This window comes from Cynocephalus volans, chromosome X (assembly GCF_027409185.1).
Source record: "Cynocephalus volans isolate mCynVol1 chromosome X, mCynVol1.pri, whole genome shotgun sequence".
NCBI lineage: Eukaryota > Metazoa > Chordata > Mammalia > Dermoptera > Cynocephalidae > Cynocephalus > Cynocephalus volans.
Window position 1 is genome coordinate 85,421,192 of NC_084478.1, and position 16,027 is coordinate 85,437,218.

The 16,027-nt window shown below is 34.3% G+C and overlaps 2 protein-coding genes across 6 annotated transcripts in view; one reads left to right on the forward strand and one right to left on the reverse strand.

Moving 5' to 3' along the window:
* The window catches only part of ATRX (ATRX chromatin remodeler), a 222,154-nt gene that overhangs the window by 159,605 nt on the left and 46,522 nt on the right, over nucleotides 1–16,027 (reverse strand). For 3 of the 5 annotated variants that reach the window (XM_063083059.1, XM_063083058.1, XM_063083055.1), the window contains exons 3-6: nucleotides 6,851–6,906; nucleotides 5,635–5,687; nucleotides 4,571–4,695; nucleotides 1,820–1,933 (exon numbers count right to left, since the gene is read on the reverse strand). In XM_063083059.1, the coding sequence (XP_062939129.1) occupies nucleotides 1,820–1,933; nucleotides 4,571–4,695; nucleotides 5,635–5,687; nucleotides 6,851–6,906 (348 nt within the window). The remainder of the gene's footprint in view (nucleotides 1–1,819; nucleotides 1,934–4,570; nucleotides 4,696–5,634; nucleotides 5,688–6,850; nucleotides 6,907–16,027) is intronic. The other 2 variants (XM_063083057.1, XM_063083056.1) reach the window with 1 other exon arrangement.
* On the forward strand, nucleotides 8,992–9,930 carry LOC134367531 (phosducin-like protein 3). The gene has a single exon (XM_063084272.1). It carries the CDS (start codon nucleotides 9,011–9,013, stop codon nucleotides 9,722–9,724), a length of 714 nt encoding a protein of 237 aa, XP_062940342.1. The 5' UTR covers nucleotides 8,992–9,010; the 3' UTR covers nucleotides 9,725–9,930.

Consider the following 16,027-nt stretch of genomic DNA (forward strand, 5'->3'; position numbering starts at 1 on the left):
ATTCTCAAAAAAACCTCTTCCTTATGCTAGAAAGCAGTTGAACACCCCCTTGTGGACAAAAGACTAAGCAACATTTCCTTGATTTTTGCCAAAAACCTAACAAATTATTCAATCTGAAAACTGATACAAATTATGTTATACGTAAAGATATATTTTTACCAGTTCCAACAAGATGATCATAGCATTGAAATAAAAATCTACACAAAAGTTCACCAATATTACAATTTCACTATAATTTCACAATTATATAACATGATCAATATTAAATGGACATGCTTTCATTACACTTCTATTTAGAAATTTAGTGCCATGTTCTATCTTTTGGAGATTCATTCCTTTATAGTTACAGATTCTGGCTCTGTTAATCTGCCCAAAAAGTACATACAGTTACTATTTAAAAATCATACACAAACAAGTGGGACACATACTACACTGTCACAAATTTCTAAATGAATCCTTCTGATGCAAACTTTCTATAGATGGTTGGCCATATGGTTGTGTATATTAGTGACGATAGACAGACAAAGGGATAGATGGCTCAGGGAGATAGAAGGAGGGTTATTAGCTCTAGCTCCCTTCTCCTTCCTACTCATCTCTGCATTGCTATTCTTAGATCAATGAATCTGAAACTTTAGTGTATATAAGAACAAACTGGGGCACATTCTTGACCTCAACCACAGAAATTTGAATTTGTTAGGTGTGGAATCAAGGGACTTGCATTTTAAGTAAGTACTCCAGGTAATACTAATGCAGATGTTCATTGCTCTTATGTAACAATGTTCTAAATATATATAACATTACTCGGAAGCCATAGGCAAGATTTTGTACAAATCTGAAATTCTTTTGGGGTGAGGAGGAACACATGGTATTCTGGCATATAGGTACAGTCATGCGCCACATAACAATGTTTTGATCAACAACGAACCATGTATACAACGGTGGTCCCATAAGACTGTAATAGAGCTGAAAAATTCCTATCACCTAGTGACTTCATAACCATTGTAACGTCACAGCACAATGCTTTACTCACATGTTTGTGGTGATGCTGGTGTAAACAAACCTACTGCAAAATACGTTGAGGAGGAGTACCTAACTTACCCATGGGGTGACCCTCCCAAAGGTAGCTCAGACCTTTAAAATAGAAAGCCAAGCATTTGACACATTAAGTCTGACCCCAAGTGAAAGGACTGTTGTCTACTTTTAGAATTCTTACATTTTTAAATGATTCCCACCCATCCCTATAGCAATACAGTAGTTAATAACAATTAACACTCACTGAGTGGTTGTTGAGTGCCAGGCACAATTCCTACCTATAATTTAATTTTCATAATTTTGTGGGGGTGTTATTATTCTAATTCCCATTTAACAGATGAGGAAAGTGAGGTACAGAAAGACTTAGTAACATAATTATAGGGCCCACACTCGTGCAACTAGTGGCCAGTGTAGATAACAGGAAAATTCATTGCTGTTCCCTTTCATAATACACTTTCACACGACAACGAAATCACCTAACAACCCATTTCTCAGAACATATACCTGTCGTTAAGCGACACATGATTGTATTATAGAACTAAGATGTGGAAGAAGGAAATGCTAAACTTCTTGAGATAACATAATAGCCACTGAAGGCAAAGGTGTTTTGATCATTGTTAAACCTTTTCTGCTTCAGAGCTCAGAGAGAAACAGAAGTTATTTTTAAGTAGTGCTTTTAATAAACAATGGGCAGAAAAGTGGAGGTATTTTTAGTAAGCACATCAGATTTTCCAATATGGTCATAAACAGCAATTTAAACTCATGTTTCATTTTCACTTGTATTTACCTCCGCGTTTTTTGAGATTTTCAGTTTTCATTTTACTTCTGCTTCTAAATTCAGGCCCTTTAAAATCATCTTTGTCTTCATTCAGCACTGGCTCTGGTTGTACAATCACTGTACCTAGAATGATTTCATTTAAAAAACCATTACACATATTAAATGTGCAAGTGAAGTACAAGACTTCAGTTCAGATAAAGCCAACATTGCTGGTACATAGTTTGTTTCTTTCAAACTTTCAATATTTGTATAAGGACCTCACAAGAGTAAATAAAACAGGGAAATAGTAAAAGGGCCAGGTGTTAACAATCAGATTTTTTGTTGGAATATAGTTCATAAAAACAGGAGAGGGAGGTATTATGAACTGATTATAATAGAAATGTGTGTATCAATTAGAAAGCCTCAGCCCAATTTTGAGTTTTTATAGTGCCTATCACAAAAGTTGTTATGAATACAAACATCCATGCTAAGTTCCATAAAGAATTTATAAAATAAGTGGTCCAGAGGGGAAAATAAAAAGACATCCTTTTCTTCTCATAATCCAAATCATAAACTCAAAATGATTTTTAAGTGTTCTTTTATGTTGTTGAGAACAGGGGTAGAGGGGGAATTGGGGGGGTGGGGGGGCAATGAAATTCATTCTACTACTGGTATGCCTATTCTGCAGCATTTCCCAATTACTATGTCAAAGCTTCACTACCCTGCAAAGTCCTTAAAGAGTTTTAAACAGAAGATTACTTTAAGATACATAAGCTGAAATGCTCTAACAATAAATTGTAGAATGAGCTCATTTCTTAATCCCTATGGAAATATTTTTAAAAGAATGTCCTTTTTAAACTATAAAACATGTGAATTGAAGAGAGAGGTTGTCAATTTAAGTTTTGATTACATTCTCTCAAGAGCAAATAAAACGGGCATAGCAGAAAGGGTCTAGGTCTCAATGTTACCTACCTTGCTGGGATTAGTAACCGGCCATTATTCACAATAATTAAGAAAGTAAAATCAGGTAGCATTAAGGGGCTCTCTCTGAAACATGGGCCTATGCTACTCAACAGGCAGATTTTGACAAGTTATAGTATCTAGTTGTTAAATGAATTTCTGAGTCTCTGAAAAAAGGAGGGAAGAGGACACAGAGGACTGAGATTTTACAGACTGTGGAAAATAATTCCACAAAAAAGTTATTCACAACAATCATTTCATGTATATAACTCTTAGAGAAGCCCCAGCATTTGAAAAGAGCTAAAGATTTAAAATTAACAACAACAAAAAAGTGAATTCTCCCTGAAGATTTTTCTCTAAATCAAAGCAAAGCAGCAGAGTGGAGAGAGCACTCACTAGCTTTGGATTCAGGCAGGCCTGGGTTGAAATCTTAGCATCTCAATTTAAACCTGAAAAAGTCCTTGAGCTCTGAATTTGCTCCTTCATCTCTACAAGTAGAAACAATAACTACCTTACAGCATAGTTTCAAGTTTTAAAGGAATTAATTCTGTAAGAGTCTGGTACCTATACATACTCAATATAGTATTATAATAATAATAACTACCCAGATTTAACCTTATAAAACAGGCCTATTTTTGTTTTGGTGTGAGAGAATTCAGCTTAGTTCAGAGGTTAGTAACATCATATACTGACTTTCTTCCACAGTACCATTAAAAGAAAGGTTTGAATTTCTAGTTCTTATATCATAAGCACTCCCAAGTGACAACCACTGAGAATGTAAAAATCCAAAGTGAGTCACTGCCTATAGGACTTACACTCCGGTGTTAGTTGTTTCTGCCCTCGGCCACCAAAACCATTACATATAAAATTATCATAGATGATTTGCAAAGCCAAGTAAATGGTAGGCTCATCAATTTTTCTTCTCTATCTCAGATTCATTCCCTTTCCTCATTTCACTTCTCACCTTTTGTAACTCCTAACTTATCCTAGTCAAACAAAGTCCCATCCCTTCTACCCACCATATTTTTAAAACTCCCAAATTTAAAAATCTGTCACCAAAACATAAAAGATCTGACCATGAGAATAAATTTTTAAAATCTGCTAGGAGACTAGAACTTATTACTTTAAAAAAAAAAATCTAGAATTCTGACTCTTAAAAACACTGTGAAATTACCCAGTCCCTTGTCATTCTCTTATCATCCAATCATATTCTTCTAAGACTAGGCCTATGAAGAGTTCAAAATTTTCATTTGGCTTTTCTCCCCAATATAATTAATGAGGTTTTACAGTTAGAACGGCAACAGTTGAGAGGTATGTGACAAGGTTTTTTTAAAAGAGATAACTGCAAGAAATACACCTAAATCTATCTTTGATATTTAACTTCAGCTTTTAGACTTAGGGGATTAAAGAATGCAGTAAAACTAAACTAGACTGTAAATGTTTTTTTTTTAAAGTTTTCATAACTTACATTTTGTATAAAGCAAACATATTATCATTTACTGAACCATAACCTAATAATATTAAACTTTTAAACCTATTTCCACAAGTGTAATTTGGAAAGTAAAACTCCTTTTCTAAAACCCAATAGAAAGAAAAAAATAGATTTCATTCTTTTCAAAGTTGAGTATCACAAATTTTTAACCACAATAACACACATTACCATCAGCATACTAATACATTCTCCAAACCATCACTAGGAAAATGCCAAGTTTGGTCCTCTTATACACAGCAATAGTAGTAATCAAGTTCTAATTTTATAATAATGATTTTTAAAAAATACATTTCAACTTCAACTTCATATGAAAAATTAATACACATTACCTTTTGGCAAGCTTTGCATAGTAATATCACTTTCTGAATTTTCATTAGAAGCATCTTCATTTACAGTTTCATCCAAAAGTTTTTCATCATCGGATTCTACATACTTTGTTACAATTGAAGGTTTCCTGTGAAAGAATTAAGTCCATGGAATTATGGACATTTCTGACAATTAGGACACTACCCAAAGAACATAAATAACATGTTTAGATTGGGTAGTGGCTCTCAACCAGGAATGCACATCAGAATCACCTAGTGAAGCATAAATCTCTGTACCCTATCACTGAAGATTGATTCATTAGGTCTAGGGTAGGACCAGGGCATGTGGAGTCTTAAAGGGCATTCCTCTTTAAGAATCACTACTTTAGAGAATAAATTAATAACAAGAAAGATGTATTTATTAAGAGACATTCCTATTGGTCAGAAACAACAAAAGTCCAATAGACAGTACTCCATGGTTTACTGGGCATTATACTATGCTTGGAAGTAGCTTCAGTCCTTATGTGTGATTTGCTTTTACAATTTAGCACAAAAAAAACTTTACCCCTTGTAATTATAATAACTACCTAACTCCCCATCCCAGACAATTTCACATAACCCTAAAAATAGTTCTTCATGAGGCATTCAACATTTCTCCTCTTCTCCCTTTTTTAAAGCACATATATTATCTAAAGAAATGAACTACATATTGCAAGGGCCACTAAAACTCAATAAGTCATTCTGGCCGGCCAGTTAGCTCAGTTGGTTAGAGCGAGATATTGTAACACCAAGGTCAAGGGTTCAGATCCCTGTGCTGGCCAGCTGCCAAAAAACAAAAATTAAAAACATAAATAAATCCTTCTAAAAATTCCTTCTAAATTCAAAGCTAGAATGAATTAATAATTATTGAAATCAGGGGATAAATACAAAAGGATTCATTATACTATACGATTCATTTTTAAATATGTATTTTTGTATAAAATAGTTTACTCAAAACAAGAGTGTTAGAAGTAGGTTCAGAAAAAAAGACTATATCTTTAGAAACAGAAAACAGAAAATAACTTTTTCCCCCTTCAATATCAACCAACCTCTTTGATCGTGACAATCCTGAAGATTTTGATTTTTCTGAAGAGCTAGTTCCCTAAATGTGAGAAATAAATACAGAGGTGAGTACAATTCTCAAAGCAAAATCCCTGCAATAACTATTTCCCTATAGCAAGATCTTTGATACAGTGATATAATTAGATACTACTTATATGCCTAAAATGTTTTTCTAAAAGGAACTTCAAAAACTAATTCTTATCTCCTGTCAGGTTTCCTTAACTGAAGATTAAATTTGTTTTTCTTTAATGGTTGCTGTTGTATGCTGGGGGAGGGTGGGAGGGGGAACACTGCTGTAGTGTGACCCTAGCCTCAGTCAACAAAAACAAAACAAAGGCGCAGCAGTAATTAGATCCCAACAGAGGTAGAGAATTTTAAGGATCTAAAAATGTGTCATTCTTCTCTATGCTAACATATGGCACAGAGTAACTTCTATAACTTGCTTTGAGATAGTAAATTTACCCTCATTTTGCGAGTATAATCAATATATTATCCCGGATTCAATTTTTTATACTAGGTGGAAAGAATCCAAAAACCACTCTGTAAGCTTGCGGAGCAGGTAAAGGACCTCTGTATGAGTTGCTACAATAATAAAGAGACCTCAGAAACATGAAGTCATGCCCATAACATCTACGTCAAATACCACCAGTGCAACATAATGATGGTTAAATAGCTGTCTGTTAGCAAGCCTTCAGTTGTCTGACTTGAGGTAAACTGCTGAAGTGAACCACAACAATAAAAAAAACAATCAATACCTTCACAAACTGGACAACTATCAAACTGAAGCATCATAATGGCAACTGGGTATAATAGTAACCTTAAACACATGTATATATTAACTGGAAGCAATCTAATGACATACACTCTAGTTAATTATTAGTAATTAATAAATATCTTTAAAATGCTTTAAATTATTCATACTGATCACAATAATATGTGGAACTTTCAAAAGGAGAGAATAGAACTGAGGTTACTGGAGGTGGGAAAGGGGGAGGAGAAGGGGGAGGAGGGATTAGCAACAAATCGATAAAAGACCACAAAAAATTATTACATTCTGTAATGTTGAATATACTAATTAGCCTGATTTGAGCATCACATATTGCACACAAGTATTGCTATTCAGCATGGTACCCCACATATATGTACAATCAATTGTGTTTCAATAAAAGTAGGTTAGTAAATAATTAAATAAATTATTCATACCTCTTCCTTGCTGTTTTCCATCATATCAGAGTTATTTCCAGAAACACTGATTTTATCTAAAAAAGAAGTTTTAAAGAACACTGTTTATCTCTTCAATGCATTATCAAACAAAACACCAATAATTACAACTCCACAAACCCATTTTAAAGCTATAAAGGATGGCAGAAGTGGTAATACATTACTCATATTAAAATATTCCTAGAAGAGTTTTCTGACTAGAATCACTTTCATTTGGCATACTAAGCCCTTCTTACAAAGCATCACCTATCTATATAAGAGTACTTTGGTCTCCAAACATTTTCTATTGTAAGTTTCTAAGATATTTCCAATTAAAAGAAAATTTAAGCTCTACCTTATATGAAAAAATTTTTTAAAATACTACTACTATCGCTTCTTGGCTTTTTGGCTAAGATCAAGTGTAAAAAACACTACTAACTGTATATCATTTCACCATAAAATACTGAAAAAATAAGAGCAAATTAAACCTAAAGCAAGCAGAAAGAAATAACAAAGATTGGAGCAGAAATTAATGAAACTAACAGAATAGGGAATAGGAAAACAATAGAAAAAAAAAATCATTGAAACTAAAACCTAGTTCTTTGAAAAGATGAATAAACCTTACGCTCAACTGACCAAGAAAAGAGGAGCCAAGTTACTAGAATCAGATATGAAATTGGGGACACTGCTACCAACCTTACAGAAATAAAAGGATTATAAAGGAATACTATGAACAACTGTATGCCAAAAAATTAGATAACATACATACAAAGGACAAATTCTTAAATACACAGAAACTACTGAAACTGATGCAAGAAGAAATAAACAATGTGAACATACGTATAACAATTGAAGAGATTAAATTAAAACTACCCCCAAAGAAAAGCAAAGGCCAAGATGGCTTTACCACTGAGTTATATCAAACATTTTTTAAAATACCAATTTTTAACAAACTCTTCCCCCCACCCCAAAAAAAAAAAAAAAACCAGGAGGAGGGAACACTTCCCAATGCATTTTGTGAGACCAGTATTACCCTGATACCAAAACCAGATAAGACACCACAAAAAAAGAAAAAGAAAAAGAAAACTACAAACCAATACCACTTACAAATATAAACACAAAAGTCCTCAACAAAATACTAGAAAACTTCAAACAAGAAAACAAGCCACGGAATGGGAGAAAATCTTTGCAAATTGCATATTTGATAAAAGACACATCTGGTAAAGGACTGTTATCCAAAATATACAAAGAACTCATATAACTAGGCAATAATAAAACAAACACCTGATTTAAAAATAGGCAAAAAACATCTAAACAGACACCTCACCACAGAAGACATACAGATGGCAAATAAGCATATGAAAAGATGCTCAACAACATAAGTCATTAGGGAACTGCAAATTAAAGCAACAATGAGATACCTCTACATACCTAGAATGGTCAAAATCCAAAACACTGACAACACCAAATGCAGGTGGGGATATGGAGCAAGAGGAACTCTCATTTACTGCTGGTAGGAATGCAAAACGGTACAGCCACTTTGGAAAACAGTTCAGCAGTTTCTTACAAAACTAAACACACTCTTACCATATGATGCAGCAATCACGCTCCTTAGTATTTACCCAAAGGAGTTGAAAACGTAAGTCTATACAAAAACTTGCAAGCAGATGTTTATAAACATCTTTATTTTACATAACCACCTTTTTTTTAAATTATGTAAGCATCTTTATAAGCATTTTTATTCATAATTGCCAAAACTTGGAAGCAGCCAAGATGTCTTTCAGAAGGCAAATTGATAAACTGTTACATCCAGACAATGGAATGTTACTTGACACTTAAAAAAAAAAAAAAGGTATCAAGCCAAGCCATGATCAGACATAGAGGAAACTTAAATGTGCATTACTAAATGAAAGAAGCCAATCTGGAAAGGCTACGTGGTTTCAACTACACGATATTCTAGAAAAGGCAAAAACTATGGAGACAGTAAAAAGATCAGTGGTTGCAAGTGGTTATGGCGGAGGAAGGGAAATGAATAAATAGGCAGAACACAGAAAAATTTTAGGGTAGTGAAACTACTCCCTATGATACTACAATTGTGGATACAGGTCACTATACATTTGTCAAAAAGCCCTAGAGGGACCGGCTTGAGAGCTTGGAGGCAAGATGCAGGACCCCAATGCAGACACCGAGTGGAATGACATCTTACGCAAAAAGGGCATCTTGCCTGCGAAAGAAAGTCTGAAAGAATTGGAAAAAGAGGCGGAAGAGGAGGAGCAGCGAGTCCTTCAGCAGTCAGTGGTGAAAACCTATGAAGACATGACTTTGGAAGACCTGGAGGAGAATGAAGATGAATTTAATGAGGAGGATGAACGTGCTATTGAAATGTACAGGCAGCAAAGACTGGCTGAATGGAAAGCAACTAAACTGAAGAATAAATTTGGAGAAGTTCTGGAGATCTCGGGAAAGGAAGAAGTCACCCAAGCCGGTGAGGGCTTGTGGGTAATCTTGCACCTTTATAAACAAGGGATTCCTCTCTGTGCCCTGATAAATCAACACTTAACTGAACTTGCCAGGAAGTTTCCTGATGTCAAATTTATGAAAGCCATTTCAACAACCTGCATACCCAATTATCCAGATAGGAATCTGCCCACAATATTTGTTTACCTTGAAGGTGATATCAAGGCTCAGTTTATTGGTCCTCTAGTGTTTGGTGGCATGAACCTGACAAGAGATGAGTTGGAGTGGAAATTTTCTGAGTTTGGAGCAATCAAGACGGACCTGGAGGAAAACCCTAAGAAACCGATTGAAGACGTATTGCTGACCTCTGTTCAGTGTTCTGTCCCCATGAGGAGGGACAGTGATTCTGAAGGTGACTGAGGCTACAGCCACTGTAACTTGCTGAACTTTCTTTGGTATGACCAATCATCTGGATTTTTTTTAAAAAGGAAAGAGCACTAATGAGTCCTTTTGTTTTTTAGTCTTTTATAATTGTTTCATATCTCATACATTTCAGAAATAATCATTGCTGGTAATTCTATTAAATTTCTTGGAACTCTTTTTAAATTAGTAACATTTCCTTTAAAATAAACAACCAAACCGACTACTGGTACAGCAAGTGTCTGTATTCCTCACTTGTGTTTTAAGTAAGCCGTAAAACTGTTTACTATTTTTTGACATATAGCTATGTAAAAAGAAATATGGAGTTTTAAAAAAATAATGTGAATAAATTTATAAAATGGAAAAATTGCAAAAAAAAAAAAAAAAAAAAAAGCCTTAGAATGTACAACACCAAGAGTGAGCCTTAATGTAAACTACGGATTTGGGGTGCTAATGACCTATCAATGTAGCATCATCAATTGTAACAAATGTACCACTCTGGTACAGAATGTTGATAGTGGGGGAAGCTACGCATGTGTGAGGGCAGGGGCATACGGGAACTCACTGTACCTTTTGCTCAATTTTGCTGTAAACCTAAAACAGTTCTAAAAAATGTTTATTCTGTAATAAATTTTTTAAAAAGGAACTTCATCAAAATCTACAAAAAACCCACAGGTAACATCATACTTAATGGTGAAAGACCGAATGAATGCTTTCTCCCTTAAGATCAGGAACAAGACAAGGAAATCTGCTCTTGCCACTTCTATTTGACTTAGCACTAGAGATTCTATAGCCAGAGCAAGTATGGAAGAAAAAGAAATAAAAGGAATCAAGATTAAAAAGGAAGATGCAAAACTAACCCTATTCAGATGAGATTATCTTACATATAGAATATCCTAAGGAATTCACTAAAAAAACTATTAGAATTAATGAGTTCAGGAAGGTTGAAGGATACAAGAACAATATAGAATAATCAATTTTATGTCTATATACCTGCAATGAATGATCTGAAAAGGAAATTAAGGAAACAATTCCATTTACAATAGTCAAAAGGAATAAAATACTTAGAAAAAATTAACAAAAAGTACAAAACTTATACTCTGAACACTACAAAACATTGTTGAAAGAAATTACAAAGATCTAAATTAATGGAAAAATACCTCACCTTCATGAATTAGAAGACTTGACATTCTTATGATGGCAGTACTCCCCTATACAGATACAATGCAATTCCTGTCAGAATCCCAGCTGACTTCTTTGTAGATATTGACAAGCTCATTCTAAAATTCATATGAAATTGAAAGGGACTCAGAATAAGCAAATGATCTGGAAAAAGAAAAAGTTGGAAGACTCACACCCCAATTATGCCAGTTCTACACTGTCTTGATTGAGGGCAAACTTGATTAAGCAGAACTGACAAAAGGATAGACATACAGATCAATGGAATAGTACTGAGAGTCTACAAGTAAATTTTGATAGTCAACTGATTTTTGACAAGGGTGCCAAGACTATTCAATGAAAAAAGAACAGCCTATTCAAGAAATGGTGCTTGGACAACTGGATAGCCACATTTTTAAAAAATGAAGTTGAACCCTTACTTCACACCATATACAAAAAATTAACTCAAAATCAATCAAAGACCTAGATGTAAGAAATAAATCTATAAAACTCTTTGAAGAAAACAAGGGCATAATCATCATGACCTTGGACTTGGTAATGAATTCTTAGATATGACATTAAAAGCACAAGCAACAAAAGAAAAAATAGATAAATTGGACTTCATCAAAATTAAAAAGTTTGTGCTTCAATTAAAGACAAGCAACAGAATGGGGAGAAATATCTGCAAATCATATATCTGACCCAAGTGTCCACTGATAGATGAATGGATAAACAAAACATGGTATATACATAAAATGGAATGCTATTCAGCCTCTAAAAAGAAAGGAAATGTTGGTACATAATACAGCATAGATAAACCTTGAAGATATTATGCTAACTAAAATAAGTCAGACACAAAAGTACAAATATTGTATGATTCCACTTATATGAGGTTCTTAGAGTGGTCAAAATCATAGAAATAGAATGTAGAATGGTGGTTGCCAGAGCTGAGGGGAGGGAGGATTGGGGAGTTAATGTCTAATGGGCACAGAGTTTGAGTTGGGGAAGATGAAAAAGTTCTGGAGATGGTGGTGACAGCTGCACAACAAATGTACTTAACACTACAAAACTTAAAATTGAAATTAACACATTTAAAATTAGTTAAAACGGTAAATTTTATGTTATATATATTTTACCACAAAATATATAGAGAATATCTAAAGAATTCTTATAAATCAACAATGAAAACACAAATACCCACTGAAAACTGGACAAAGGATCTGAATAGACATTTCTCCAAAGAATATATACAAACTACCAATAAGCACATGAAACAATGTTCAATGTCATTAGCCTTCACACAGCTGAAATCCAAAACCATAAAGAGATACTACTTTACATGCATTAGTATGGCTAGAATCAAAAGGGCAGAAATCAGAATATTTATAAACTGCTGGTGGAAATGTAAAATAGCGCAGCCACTCTGGAGAACAGTTTAACATTTCCTCAATTTAACAGTTACCATATAACCCAGAAATTCCACTCGTAGGTATGTACCCAAGAGAAATGAAAATATATAATGACACAAAAACTTGTACACCAAGGTTTATAGCAGCATTACTCATAATAGCCAAAAAGTGGAAACAAGTCAAATGTCCATTAATGGATCAATGGAAAAACAAATGTGGTATATACATATAATGGAATATTACTTGGCCATAAAAAAATACAGTACTAATACATGTTACAACACATATAAATCTTGAAAACATTACATTAAGTGAAATAAATCAGTCACCAAAAAACCAAATATTATATGATGCCATTCATATGAAAGTTCAAGATAGGGAAATCTATATCAACAAGAAAGTAGATTAGTGATTTCTTAGAGCTAGGGGGTGATATCTAAAGGGTATGGAGTTTCTTTTTGAGGTGATAAGAAATGTTCTAAAATTGACTGTGGTGACTGCACATATATGTGAACATACTGAACATACTAAGAACCACTGAATTGTATACTTTAAATGGGTGAATTGTATGATACGTGCATTATATCTCAATGAAGGTGTTAAAAATTTTACTTCCCGTTAGGGAAATCTAAATTAAAACCACAATGAGATAACACTAAATATCTATCAGAATGGCACTAAATATTTATCAAAATAAAAAAATAGTGTTAACAACAAATGCTGGTAAGAATGTGCAGAAAATGGATCACTTATACATTGCTGTGAGATTACAAAATGGTACAGTCACTCTGGAAAACAGTTTAGGAGTTTCTTTAAAAAATAAACCATGTAATCATCATATGACCCACCAACTGCACTCCTGAGCATTTATCTCAGAAAAATGAAAACTTAAGTTCATACAAAAACCTGTAAAATGAATGTTCACTAGCAGCTCTAATTGTAACAACCCAAATCTGAAATCAGCCCAGATGTGCTTGACCAAGTGAATGGTTAAATGAACTGTGGTTCATCCGTAACATGGAATACTACTCTGCAATAAAAAGGAGAGGGCTACTGATCCATGCAACCACTTGGATGAATCTCCAGGGAATTATGCTAAGTGGAAAAAAAAATCCCAAAAGGTTACATGCTGTATGCTTCCATTTATATAACATATTTGAAATGACAAAATTTTCAAAATGGAGGACAGCTTAGTGGCTGCCAGGTTTTAGGCACAGATAGCGGTTGGGGGAGGAAGGTGGGTGTGATTATAATAGGGCAAGATGAGGAGCTTGTGGTGATGGAACTGTTCTGTATCTTGAATCAACCAGGTTAATAAAACTGTATAGAACTTAATAAACACACACACACACAAGTACAAGTAAAACTGAGGAAATCTGAATCAGATTGGTAGATTTTATCAATGTCAATATCCTGGTTATGAAATTATATTAGTTTTGTAAAATGTCACCAATGGGAGAAACCGCAATGTGTACAAGAGCTCTCTTCTGTATTCATTTTTACAACTGCATGTGGATCTACAACTACTATCTCAATAAATATTTCAGTTTTAAAAAACTCTCAGGAAATTCGGAATAGCAGAGAACTTCCTCAGATTGATAAAGAGCATTTACAAGAAACTTTTACAGTAAATATCATAATTAATTGTGAAAAGACTGAATGTTTTCACACTAAGATTGTGAACACCAAGAAGATGTCTTTCACCATTCTTCTTCAATATAATACTTAAAATGCAGGAAGCCCTAGACAACATAATGAGTCAAGAAAAGGAATTAAAAGGCATACAGATGCAAAGAAAGAAATAAAACTGTCCCTATTTGCAGACGACATGATGGTCTAAGTAGAAAACCCCAAAGAAACTACAAGGAAGAAAAAAATAATTGCCAGAACTAATAAGTGAATTCAGTAAGTTCACAGGATACAAGGTCAACATAAAAAAGCCAAGTGAATTCCTATATACCTTCAATGAACCACTGGAACCTGAAATTTAACAACAAAAATTAAAATAACACCCCCCAAAACTGACAAATTTAGGTAAAAATCTAACAAAATATTTGCAAGATTGGTATACAGATAACTATAAAACACAAGGCTGACTGAGAGTTTCTACTGACTTTTTTTTTTTTCTGAATATGGGTTAAACATTCCTATTCTTTACCTATGTTTGGTTGATAACTCTCCGGTTCTATAGTTGTTTCTTGGGGAAAAGACTTAATGAGCAAGTTTTTCTGTACACTTTTTAATGTTTTCTGTTTTCAAATTGAGTAATTTCTATTGGTCTTTTGTCAAATTCACTGACACTTCTACTGCTACCTCTAACGTCTTGTTAAGTACAATGATTTGTTATTCAGAAATTAGATTTTTCAGGGCCGGCCCATGGCTCACTCTGGAGAGTGCAGTGCTGATAACACCAAGGCCATGGGTTCAGACCCTATATAGGGATGGCCGGTTCGCTCACTGGCTGAGCGTGGTGCTGACAACACTAAACCAAGGGTTAAGATCCTCTTACTGGTCATCTTTTAAAAAAAAAAGAAATTAAATTTTTCAGTTCTAGAATTTCAAATTGCTTTTTTCTATGGTTTCAATTTCTGTTTTGAAATTTCCTATCTGTCCATTCATCATAAACATATTAGCCTTTTTTTACTTGAGTGTGGTTATAATAGATGCTTCAATATTCTTCTCTGCTAATTTCAACGTGTGAATTGGTCTCTACTGATCCCCTTTCCTTTTGAGTATGGGTCACATTTCCTCTCTTTCTCTACCTAGTATTTCAGATTGGACACTGAACATTATGAAAGATACAGTAAAGACACTGCATTCTGTTATGTTCTTCCAAAGAATTGGTATTTTTGTTACAGCAGACAGTTAATTTACCTGAAACCAAACTCCAAACTGTCTACCCTGTTGTAGGAAACAGCTGAAATGTTTGTTCTGTTCTTTCAGCCCTAACTGGGCTGCCTGGAATATGGGTAGCACTTAGGGAATTCAGCAGAGCTATGGGTAGAGTTTTTTGCAGAATTTGGGGTTCCCATTCAGTGGCTCTCTTCTAGGTGGGATCTCCCCACTAACTTTACAACTGCTGTGGTCCCACTAAATTTTTTCCTTGATACAGCATCCAATAAGACTACAGGTTTGTATCCAAGTCTTAACTGCCACAGGTGGAGCTAATTGGATCCCTCCCTGAGGCAAAAAGGCTCACCAATGGGGGATTCAGCCATTGGCATTTCCTTCTTCCATGTGTTGACTCCCCTCCACTTTATCTATTTTTTGTCAATGACTAGTTCCTTTGGTATGTTTCCCAGAGTTTATAATTGCTATTTGTAACAAAAAGAACTTTAAACAAATATTGAATTCTAGTTAGGCTTCTTTATTGTGGTGGTATGGTTAGCAATTCGGAAACTACGTAGGTACAATGAAGACTGAGCAATTGAGTACATAAATTGAGGACAACAGGACCCAGGTTTCTTTCTGTTAGAGAAAGAAGTTAAAAATATGAAAAAGGGGTAGACTAGAATGAAGTCCATGGTATCAAATTAGAATTAGAACTATCAATATCAACTCATGGAAACGTAACACATATATTAGCTTTCTCTGTGAAAAGGCCTGGAAGGAAAGACATCCTGGTTGGCAATGAGCACATCATGCACCCTGATGCTGTTTTCTAAATACCATATCCCACTAAACAGAATCAGAACTCCTGGGACAAATAAGTGATGCCAGGGCTAGGGAAGGGACA

Bases quoted from the DNA above. Each gene is read 5' to 3' on its own strand.
- LOC134367531 (XM_063084272.1), top strand. From the start codon at position 9,011: ATGCAGGACCCCAATGCAGACACCGAGTGGAATGACATCTTACGCAAA.